Source organism: Eulemur rufifrons, chromosome 13, assembly GCF_041146395.1.
Source record: "Eulemur rufifrons isolate Redbay chromosome 13, OSU_ERuf_1, whole genome shotgun sequence".
NCBI lineage: Eukaryota > Metazoa > Chordata > Mammalia > Primates > Lemuridae > Eulemur > Eulemur rufifrons.
Window position 1 is genome coordinate 1,147,054 of NC_090995.1, and position 12,244 is coordinate 1,159,297.

At 46.7% G+C, this 12,244-nt stretch overlaps 1 protein-coding gene across 2 annotated transcripts in view; it reads left to right on the forward strand.

Annotated features, from left to right (window-relative positions):
- Positions 1 to 12,244, forward strand: part of MANBA (mannosidase beta) — a 116,600-nt gene that overhangs the window by 97,758 nt on the left and 6,598 nt on the right. For both annotated transcript variants that reach the window (XM_069485466.1, XM_069485465.1), the window contains exon 14: positions 8,237 to 8,381. In XM_069485466.1, the coding sequence (XP_069341567.1) occupies positions 8,237 to 8,381 (145 nt within the window). The remainder of the gene's footprint in view (positions 1 to 8,236; positions 8,382 to 12,244) is intronic.

Sequence of the window (12,244 nt, forward strand, 5' to 3'; positions counted from 1 at the left end):
GGCAAGCAGATTCTAAAATTCATATGGAAATACAAGACACTCAGAATAGTGAAAGTAATCTTGGAAAAGGAGAATAAAGTTGGAGAACTCATACTTCTAATTTCAAAACTTACTACAAAGCTACAATAATCAAGACAGTGTGGTCCTGACAAAAAGCTAGACATATAGATTGATTCAGTAGAACTGAGAGTCTAGAAATAACCACATACATTTATGATCAATTGCTTTCCTTTTTCTTTTCTTTTTAAACAAATTTTAAGTATTTATTTTCTTCTAATTGACAAATGAAAATTGTATATTTATAATTACAATATGATATTTTGACATATATACATTATGGAATGGCTAAATTAAGCCATTTAACACATGCATTACCTCATAGGTTTTTTTTGTAGTGAGAACAGTTAAATCTACTCTTAGCAAATTTCAAGTATACAATACACTGTTTTAATTATAGTCACCATTTTGTACAATAGATACCTTGTTTCTACTGTCTAACTGAAATTTCGTATCTTTTCACCAATATCTCTCCAATTCTCCCCACCCTGAGCCGCCCCAGCCCCTGGTAACCACTATTCTACTCTTTGCTTCTAGGAGTTTGACTTTTGTAGATTGTACATATAAGTGAGACCATGTAGTATTTTTCTTTCTGTACCTGGCTTATTTCACTTAACATAATGTCCTCCAGGTTCAGCCATGTTGTTGCAAGTGACAGGATTTCCTTCAGTTTTAAGGCTGAATCGTATTCCGTTATGTATATATACCACATTTTCTTTATCTGTTCCTCTGTTGATGGACACTTAAGTTGCTTCCACATCTTGGCAGTTGCGAATAATGCTGCAATATATATGAGAGTGCAGACATCTCTTCAACTTACTGATTTCATTTCCTTTTGATGTATACCCAGTATTGGGATTGCTGGATCATATAGTAGTTCTACTTCTAATTTTTTGAGGAGCCTCTATACCATTATACTTTTATAATGGCTGAATTAATTTACCTTCCCAGTAGTTAAGACAATGAAATGGGGGGAAATAAGAGTGTTTTCAACAGATGGTGCTGGAATAACTGGATATCCACATGCAAAAGAATACATTGGGACCTCATACCATAGATAAAAGTTAACTTAAAATGGATCAAAGATCTAAATGTAAGAGCCAAAACTATACAACTCTTAGATACAAAACATAGGTGTAAATCTCATGACTTTTGATTGGGCAACAGTTTCTTAAATTTGACACCTAAAGAACAAGCAACCAAGGAAAAATAGATAAATTGTACTTCATCAAATAAAAACTTTGCATGGCAAAGGACACTATCAGGAGAGCGAAAAGATAATCCACAGAATGGGAGAACAAAATTTACAAATCATATATCTGCTAGGAATCTAGTATCCAGAATATATAAAGAGCTCTTAGAACTCAATAATGAAAAAGACAAACAGCTCAATTGGTAAAGACTTTAGACATTTCTTTAAAGAAAATGGCCAATAAACACATGAAAATATGCTCAACATCATTAGTCATTAGGGAAATGCAAATCAAAACCACAGCGAGATACCACCACCAGGATATCTACAATTTTTTTTTTAAAGAAAAATAAAAAGAATTGGCAAGAATGAGGAGAAATTGGAACCCTGATATGTTGCTGATGAGAATACAAAATGGTCTAGCGGCTGTGGAAAACAGTTTGTCATTTCCTCAAAAAGTTAGACATAGAGTTACCATATGATCCAACAATTCTATTCTTACACATATATACTCAAGAAAATTGAAAACCTGTTCACACAAAAACTTGTGCACAGATGTTCATAGCATTTTCCATAGTAGCCAAAAGGTAGGAACAACCAAAATGTTTATCACCTGACGAATAAACAAAATGTAGCGTATCCATACAATGAAATATTATTCAGACATAAAGAGGAATGAGATACTGATATATGCTTGGAGGAACCTTTGACTTTTGTAGATTCTACATATCAGTGAGATCAAAAGTCATAAGATCTATACCTATGTTTTATATCTAAGAGTTTTGTAGTTTTAGCTCTTAGATTTAGATCTTTGATCCATTTTGAATTAATTTCTGTATATGGTATGAGGTTGTGGTCTCAATTTATTCTTTTGCATGTGGATATCCAGTTATTCCAGCACCATTTGTTGAAAACAAATCACCTTGAAAAATGTGAAGGAAGCCAGTCACAAAAGCCACATATTGTGTCATTCCGTTTATATGAAATGTCCTGAATAGGCAAATCCATGGCAACAGGAAGTGGATTCATGGTTTCCAGAAACTGGGGAGAGGGGAGAATGGGGAGTGACTGCTAGTTAGTATGATGTTTCTTTCTGGGGTGATGGAAATACTGTGGAATTAGATAGTGAAGAATGTTGCGCAACCCTGTGACTATACTAAAAACCAATGAATTATAACCTCTAAAAGGGTGAATTGTATGGCAAATGAATTATATCCCAGTTTCAAAAATGGCTTCATTGGGAGATTCTTCTTGTCAGGATAATTTACATAAATAAAATATATAGGTATTGGGAGAACTTAGTCACATGGCTACTCCTACTTTCAAGGGTGAGGGGTGTGTTTCTAGAAGACGTAGCTCAGCTAGAACTCCATGACCCTGGAGAAGGGGACGTGGGTTTTGGAAGACAGCCAGCAGCCGCCAGTGGCAAAGCTGGAACTGGGACATAGGTCTTGGTGTCCTGGTCCAGCTTCTTTTCACCACACTCTCTGTCCCTCTAAGGAGCTTGATTTCATAAGTGCAATCAAGCAAGCTGCTGAGAATAGGCATATTTTTAAAACTAAAATAATATTTGTCTACTAGCAGTGATACCGAGTAACCTAGGAAATAACCACACATTTATCCCTCTTATATGTAAAGATTGCCCTGTTTAGGAAAGGATGCGTGGGTGTGTAAATATAGGTACAATTTTTAAAGGGAAAGGGGCAGTCCTAGAGATTTTCCGGGGAACTAGGATTGTACAACACCTCTTTAAAAGGTGCAGTGGGCAATAATAGCTTTCTGCATTTTTATGAACAAAGGTGTCATCCATTAGCCTTGACTGGTACCCCCTGGTTGGGATAGACTCAGAGCCACGTGCCGGGCGTGGTGCTGTCTGTCTGTGGGGTGTATCGTGCTGTGCTGGAGGCTGATCATCCTCCTGCTTGCTAATTTCAGGTAAGATAGGCTACTAGATAGAGCTAACCTCGTGCTCTTTTCTTTCTTTCTTTTTCTTTGCTAGTGAGGGTTAGGAGTCCTTTTGCTTTTTAAACATTTTTTACAGTTTGAAAACTTTAAGGGATTAATAATTTTTACCTATTAAACCAGAAAAGATAAGTTACAGTGAGGAGATTCATTTAGAATGGAAATACAGAAATAAATATTAAATCTTCCAGGTTCTGAAAATTGGTGTGGTTTAGAGACTGAAATCTCAAATGTTTATGGGGGCCAGGCAAGTAATTTAAATAGACGAGAGGATGATTAATAAAGGAAGCATCTGGCCCTGACTTAAGACAATAAATAACAACCACATCGACAAGAAACAAAACGCATCCACTGTGTGGGCCAATTAAAACCAGTGTGGGGCCAAGTTCAGCCCGGGGGCTACCAGTTTGTGGCAACTGCTTGCTTGACTGGAACATGATATGGAAATATGCAACAGAGACTTTAAGCTTTGTCATGTACTCTTACCAAACAAATAAACAAGAAAACAACACAGAGGGGAAAGAATTAATATGCACAGAAAATGTTCTTAGCTCTTGTATTTAAAGAAAAACCTGGAATATAATAAATAATAAATGCATAATAAATGCAAAATAATAAATGCATATGAATCACAATATATGTTAACAAAGATCGGAACAGGATTTAGAGTGATGTAGATAATTTGGTGCTCATCAGGTTGTTTTTTTCTCTGAAAAGTAGATTAAATTTACCATGAAGAGAAAGAAAATGCTGGTTCCTCTACCAAGGCCATCAGTAAAACATGTAGTTGTCTCTGGGCTTAGCACAGGCATGACTTTATCGACAGGTTATGACTTTGTCCTAAAAGTTTTCATTTTTGCCTGAAAGAGATAACTTCACGACCTGCTCTGGTGTACACCGATATTTTGTTCCCACATCAGAATCCCAGTTTTTGCTTTTCTTCTACTCACCCTGCTTTATAAATCTGGATCCAGGGCAGGTGCCTGCAGCCCCAGACTGCTTGAGTGAGCCTCCTTCCATGCCCCCGCGAGTCGGAGCTGAACCGAGTTCCCCAGGGGTCACATCAGAAGGTCGCAGGTTCTCTGGCCTGTTTCCTGTATCAGGAACGGCCCAACTCTGGGGGTACTTTGGGCCCTGGCAGTTCCGGAATGTGGGCTGGCAGCCAGAGCGGGTGTCGTGGTGGTTGCCATTTGTTGCCTGTCCGGGCTGGGTCGGCAGCGCTGCCCTGTGTGGTGACCAGAGTCCTCACTGCCCTCTTCTTCCTCATCGGCGCAGCGGGGCGCCCCAGCTCTTCCCCAGCGAGCCCCTCACACACGGTCCCTGCAGCAGTGGCTCACTGTCCAGGAAGGAATCCTGGGATGCCAACAGAGATCTCCAGTTCCTCGGAGCTTTGGGGGTATGCGCCACGTTGGCACGGGCTGTTCCTGGCTTGATTTTGTGCCCAGAGACCACCTTTAGCTTGGCCGATGGGGGCATGATTGGAAGGCTCGGGGTCGTTTAAATGAGTTCAGATACTGTCCCATCTTTCAGACAAATAAGGAGGTGACTTCCCATGCCCACGTGAGGGGACCTCTCTAGGGGGCACGGATTGAAGATCAGTGCAGTCTCCAGATCTGTCTCTACCAAGATTTCGCTTCTTGGCTGCCTCATCTTTGCTGAACTTTCTAGAAGTTGCTCTACAACACTTAGTGGTACAACTCAACAAAATGTGAGTTCTTACTTGAGGGATTGAATTGCTCTGTGCCTCCCTGTCTGGGTCTAGAAGTAGATACGTCTGTTTCTTCTCTGGTTCAGTTCAGACAAGGCTGGCGCTTTTACAAGGAGCCTGGCTGGCGGGCCCGAGCCTGGCTGGCATCAGCTTGGCTGCCGCAGAGAAAAGTTCTTAGGTCTGCTGTCCTGTGTCATCCCTCTGATGTAGGATTAGACTGACGCAGTCAGGCTGTGTCCTGTGGTCGTGCTGAGCTGGCAGCTCTGCCTCCGGCCTCGCGGGGATCTGGCTTTCTGCAGGGCGTGCTTTGCGGCTGGCGTCGCCTTGGTGCCAGCGGTCGAGTTCCTGAGCCAGACGGCATTTCTTGACCTGCTAACGTCGCCTCTTGCTGGGAAGATTCTAATACGGTCAGGTGGTCTCCCTGAACCCACTGCAGCCCCTCCAGTCCGCTCCCACTCAAATCTGGCCACCTCACCCTTCTGCTGAAAAGCTCTCTGGGACTTGCAGCTGCCTTTGGGATGCACAGGGACACCTTTTACCCGCCTTGCGTGGCCTCCAAGGCGCCTCCCTTGGGTCTCTCGCCAGGGTCTCTGCCATCGCTCCCGGCGGCCCAGGCCAGGCCCCCTGGGCCTTGCTCAGTGCTCAGGGGCCCCGCAGTCTCCTCTCACCGCGCCTCGTCCTTCCTGGCTAGAAGGTTCTGCCCTCTCTGTTTTGCCCTTTCCTGTTCTTTTAGGCCCATCCTCGCTCCTCAGCCAGGCCCACTCCCTACTGTGTGGGCGCATAACATGGCACTCCTCTCCTTAGCGCCGTTCCTGTTGAAAGTCGAGTTTATTTGTGCCGTCCTTTGGTGACAGCTTTCCTCGCACACAGCTCCGTGCGGGAGGGTGGCGTGGGTCTTGCCGAGAGCGCACCCGCCGTGACCAGCGTGCGGCACTCGACACTCAGTGAGTGACCACGGTCTCTCCTTGCTTCCCTTCTGGAATTTTATGGCTCTGACTCGTGTGTGTTGTACCCTCGTCTATGACTTCCCCATTGCTCAGCCACTTTATCTAAGGTTGCACCTTCACCTGAGCTTTTCCACTGTTACAGGAAGGCATCTGGGCCTGGTCTTCTAGTGGCCGTATAAACACCCTTCTTCTTCCTCTGTGACAGCCCAGGCCCTACTCTGAGGCCACCGTCTTCTCCGACTGAAATCCGTGCCTCTCTGGCCACCTCGTCAGGGCCTCCTCAGTGTCCCATGCATGAGACCCTCCTAAGGGCAACTCCAAGCTGAGAGCACATGATACGAACAGTGTCGGAACAGCAGCAGTAACAGAGACTGATTTTTCAATGACGATGACAGTAATTAAGGGTCCTGCGTAAAGTTCTTTAGTGCCTCTTTATTTTTTTTTAATTTTTTTTTTTTTTGAGACAGAGTCTCACTCTGTTGCCCAGGCTAGAGTGAGTGCCGTGGCGTCAGCCTCGCTCACAGCAACCTCAAACTCCTGAGCTCAAGCGATCCTCCTGTCTCAGCCTCCCGAGTAGCTGGGACTACAGGCATGCGCCACCATGCCCGGCTAATTTTTTCTATATATATTTTTAGCTGTCCATATAATTTCTTTCTATTTTTAGTAGAGGTGGGGTCTCGCTCTTGCTCAGGCTGGTCTCGAACTCCTGAGCTCAAACGATCCGCCCACCTCGGCCTCCCAGAGTGCTAGGATTACAGGCGTGAGCCACCGCGCCCGGCCGTGCCTCTTTAATAAGAACTAAATTTTCCTGTCTCATCGCTACAATTTACCATCTGTTCTGCTATAATGAAGGATTTGCATTTATGAGAAATCTTACATTACCGGAAATCATGACATAAAAACAATCGTTTGATTAGAAAAAAAGGGTTAGGGATTGGGTAACATCAGATACATAATAATAATGTTATTTTTCCTACAGAATTTTTCTAATAAAAGTTTTTTAAATAACTATGTGATGTATTAGCAAAATACATCATTGAAAAAACTTAGTGTCTGACGACATGTAGCATTTGCTCCGGAATAATAATCCTTGTTTTCCTTCACTGCCTGCACTTCCTGTCACCCCGTCGTGTTTCCTCTGTCACTCACTGTTACAGCAAATCCGACGCTGTATTTCCTCTGTCACTCACTGTTAGAGCAAATCCGACGCTGTATTTCCATTGTCACTCACTGTTACAGCAAATCCGACGCTGTGTTTCCTCTGTCACTCACTGTTACAGCAAATCCGACGCTGTATTTCCATTGTCACTCACTGTTAGAGCAAATCCGACGCTGTATTTCCTCTGTCACTCACTGTTAGAGCAAATCCGACGCTGTATTTCCTCTGTCACTCACTGTTAGAGCAAATCCGACGCTGTATTTCCTCTGTCACTCACTGTTACAGCAAATCCGACGCTGTATTTCCTCTGTCACTCACTGTTACAGCAAATCCGACGCTGTATTTCCATTGTCACTCACTGTTACAGCAAATCCGACGCTGTATTTCCTCTGTCACTCACTGTTACAGCAAATCCGACGCTGTATTTCCTCTGTCACTCACTGTTAGAGCAAACCCGACGCTGTGTTTCCTCTGTCACTCACTGTTACAGCAAATCCGACGCTGTATTTCCATTGTCACTCACTGTTAGAGCAAATCCGACGCTGTGTTTCCTCTGTCACTCACTGTTACAGCAAATCCGACGCTGTATTTCCATTGTCACTCACTGTTAGAGCAAATCCGACGCTGTATTTCCTCTGTCACTCACTGTTAGAGCAAACCCGACGCTGTGTTTCCTCTGTCACTCACTGTTACAGCAAATCCGACGCTGTATTTCCTCTGTCACTCACTGTTATAGCAAATCCGACGCTGTATTTCCTCTGTCACTCACTGTTACAGGAAACCCAACGCTGTGTTTCCTCTGTCACTCACTGTTATAGGAAACCCGACGCTGTGTTTCCTCTGTCACTCACTGTTACAGCAAATCCGACGCTGTGTTTCCTCTGTCACTCACTGTTACAGCAAATCCGACGCTGTATTTCCTCTGTCACTCACTGTTACAGCAAACCCGACGCCGTATTTCCTCTGTCACTCACTGTTACAGCAAATCCGAGGCCAAGCCTCCTGGACAAGCCCGCTGTCATGGACAACTGTTCCCATCTGCTAACAGGCTAGGTGCAAATCTAGTATAATAACAGTGTTCCTAATGCTAGTCAAATTCCCTAATTTATCAGATTGGTTTTTTTAAAAGAACTCGAGCCTGTGATTTTCTCAGCTCTAGACTGCCGCCAGCAAACAGTAACACCTGTGTGTGACCGTGTCCCCTGACCCAGGTGGTGCAGGCCCAGTGTGTCAAAGCAGAGACCGAGTTCTACCTGCGCAGCCGCAGCGAGGTGGTGGCCGGGCAAGGGCGCACCATGGGGGCGCTTTACTGGCAGCTGAATGACATCTGGCAGGCTCCTTCCTGGGCCTCTCTCGGTGAGTGTTCAGCGTCATGTGTGTGAGCGAGAACAAGTGATCACTGTGGGGACAGGGGCTGAGGAAGCCATCGCCGTGGGGACAGGGGCTGAGGAAGCAATCGCCGTGGGGACTGGGGCTGAGGACGCCATCGCCGTGGGGACAGGGGCTGAGGAAGCCATCGCCGTGGGGACAGGGGCTGAGGACGCCATCACTGTGGGGACAGGGGCTGAGGACGCCATCGCCGTGGGGACTGGGGCTGAGGACGCCATCGCCGTGGGGACTGGGGCTGAGGACGCCATCGCCGTGGGGACAGGGGCTGAGGAAGCCATCGCCGTGGGGACAGGGGCTGAGGACGCCATCACTGTGGGGACAGGGGCTGAGGACGCCATCGCCGTGGGGACTGGGGCTGAGCAAGCCATCGCCGTGGGGACAGGGGCTGAGCGAGCACAGGGCCGGGTGGGGGGCGGTGGGACAGCCCGTCTACAGCCACGGCCACCCGCTCACCCGACTCGTCTTCCCGTGAGCCCAAGAGACTCCCTGTACGAGTTCAGTGCTGTGCAAAGTCACAACAGCAGGTGAACAGGGGATAGGTTCATGCACAAAGGTATCAGCCGTGCGTCTTGGATTACTGCGTAGAAGTTTGAATTTATTTCAGGGGACTCTCCAGGCCGAAGGGTTATGGATTAAGCGTCCCTTGTTTTGTGTCGGAGAATCCAACCACGCAGGTTAGCCCGGCTCAGCGTGCACGCCCCTTCTCTGGCTCCCCTTGAAGTCCCTGAGGTCACCTCTACGATGCCCCATTTAGCTTTGGGGGGACAGGTAGGAGCATCAGAACCCAACTAGGAAAGCTTACCCGCCGAACCAGTTCAGCCAGCAGCAGGCGAGGTGGCCGGTGTAGAGCTTGCATTTCACTGATCCCATCTGTTTTGGCACATTAAAAAATATTTCAGGAATAATAATGAGTTTTTGGCCTTCACTACAGCTTATCTGAAGCAAAGTTCAGTTAATAATATAATACAAGCAATAGTTTGAGTCAAAAATGAGGCAAGGCCATAAAGTAAAAGGTCATTTTGCTCTTTTTTTTTCTTCTTTTTTCTTTTCCTTTTTTTTCTTTTCTTTTTTTTTGACACAGAGTCTCACTCTGTTGCCCAGGCTAGAGTGAGTGCCGTGGCGTCAGCCTAGCTCACAGCAACCTCAAACTCCTGGGTTCAAGCGGTCCTCCTGCTTCAGCCTCCCGAGTAGCTGGGACTACAGGCATGCGCCACCATGCCTGGCTAGTTTTTTCTATATATATATATTTTAGTTGGCCAGATAATTTCTTTCTATTTTTAGTAGAGATGGGGTCTCGCTCTCGCTCAGGCTGGTCTCGAACTCCTGACCTCAAGTGATCCACCCATCTCGGCCTCCCAGAGTGCTAGGATTACAGGCGTGAGCCACCGCGCCCGGCCACCATTTTGCTCTTAAACCGGCTGCGGATGCAAAGCCAGAGGAGCTCGTTCCAGACGTGCTTTCGCTGGTGCCAAATGGGCGACTCTTACGGGTGTTGGACTGTGCTCCGGTTTCTCTGACCAAACTCTGCACCAAGCAGACACCAGAGCACTGAGTAAGAATCAGGGTGGGCTGTGGGGACAAGCCGCCGGGGTGCCGGAGAGACACTGCTCAGAGACCCCTGGACACCAACGCTGCTTTCTGTCTGTGGATGAAGTTGTGGATGTTTGCAGCTGAATTTGATTCAAGAAATCGGAGGGGCCCAATTTTTGTCAATCTTCCTTTAAATGGTTGCATGTATTTAACAGATTATTCCACTGAGTTTTGCAGAAGGGTAGGTCTGTGGGAAAACCACTCAAACTCAAAGTGCATTTTCTGTCCTCTTACTCCACAACAATAATCAACACAGAAGGTCTCTGTGGCCAAGTGTGTGAGGGTCTCTCGCCACCGTCAGGCAGGCAGTTCTGCAGTGGACACCAGCTGGGTGTCCTCCAGTTCCAGTCCACGCTGTCCCCCGGGGACGGGCAGATCCCGCAGGCTGAGGGCTCTGTCCCACGAGACAGCACCCATCTCCCCGATGGCAGTTCCCAGTAGGGGGCTCCGGAACTTCTCACGGGCCACTGCAAGTTGGGGTTCCCACAGCTCCGTCTTTGGGCTCCACTGTTTGCTAGAGCGGCTCACAGGACTCAGAGAAACACTGAGGTTTACCAGCTTCTTACAAAGGTATTTTAAAAGATACTTGTGAAAAGCCAGATGAAGGGAGACAGAGGGTGAGGACTGGAAGAGTCCTGAGCACAGTGGAGTTGGGGTGCATGCGGGTGACTTCTTGCTCCCCCTCCTGTCGGCCTCCCCTGTGAAGCTGTCCGGAAGCTCTCTGAACCCTGTCTCTTGGGCCTTGTATGGAGACGTCATTGGATAGGCGCGAGGGACAGCTGTGTGGAAACGTGATGGGACAGAAAGGGTATGATGCAATGCTGACAGCTCAGCGGAGAAGCTTAGCAAGTCCTGTCTGTTCAGATGCTTCTTGGCCTCTCCGTACGGCGTTTGTTCCTCCAGGGCACGGGCAGGACCTCTTCTGAAACGAGACTCTGAGGACCGTAATCAGCAAGGCAGGGACAGATGAGAATCCTGCCTTGGGCAGGGGAAAGGAGGGCAGGAGAAGGTCAGAGAGGCAGATCGTGTTTTCTGACTCCTGCTTAAGTGCCTCAACGTCGTAACAAAAGACTGTAACAAGGGCAATGGGAGTTACCAGCCAGGAACCCTGGACAAAACCCAGTATACACCATAATATCACTGTAGGTAGACCCAAGCATAAGGATATGACGGCAGATGACGAGTTTGGCCATTTTCTCAGCTCTGGCAGGACCCTGCCTGCACGGGGAGGGTCCCCAGCTCCCTGTACTTACTAGAGAGCAGGAACCAGGGAGAAGCGGTGACAAGTTACGCTGTACCTGCTCCTGCTCTGGGCAGCCTCCTAGTCCCTATGTAGCCTGTTTAATTGGCTGAATAAATCTGCTTCCAGTGTGTGCAGGCAAGGGCAGTTCGTGCCGTCTCTTATCACTGGAAATGGTGACAGCAGCGAGATCAGTAGCTACTTAGAATCCGTAAGTTCTCATATACACTCGTGCACCGCGTAACATTTCAGCCGATGCTGGGCCACAGGTATGACGGTGGTCTCCTGAAAGTATAATGCCATAGTTTTTACTGTACAGTTTCTATGTTTAAATATGTTTAGCTACATAAACACTTACCGTGGTGTTACAGTTGCCTACAGCGTCCAGTATGGTGACATGCCGTACAGGTTTGTAGCCTGGGAGCAATGGGCTGTAGCCCAGGTATGGCGTGGGCTAGACCGTCTCGGTGCACGTAACCACACTCCGTGATGTTTGCACAGTGACAGAATTGCCTCAGAATGCATCTTGCAGAATGCATCCCTGTTGGTAAGCGACACGTGACAGTATTTTATTTTTAAAAATCAGTCTAAGATTACGGTTATAATTTTGCAAATATAAAAGTCCACCTGGGAATGTTGCTTGGTTTGTAAACTTGGACAGTTACAGAGCCAATGGTAAAGCCAGAAATCACATAATATTTTTAGCCTGTTACGAAGAGTATTCTGTTGGTATCCAAACTTTATTACTGATTACTGACTTAGGTTGGTGTCCCAGTCTGTTTTCCGTGGCTGTAACAGAATATCACAGACTGGTTCATTGGCAACGAATGGAAATTTATGTGGCTAATGGTTCTGGAATCTGGGAGGTCCAAGAACATGGCGCCGGCTCTGGCAGTCACCACTGCACTGGCCCGTGGTAGAAGGCGGAAGGCAAGTGAGCTTGAGGGAGTCAGAGAGTGAGACAGGGCAGAGCTTGCTTTTTATAACAAGCCACTCGCCT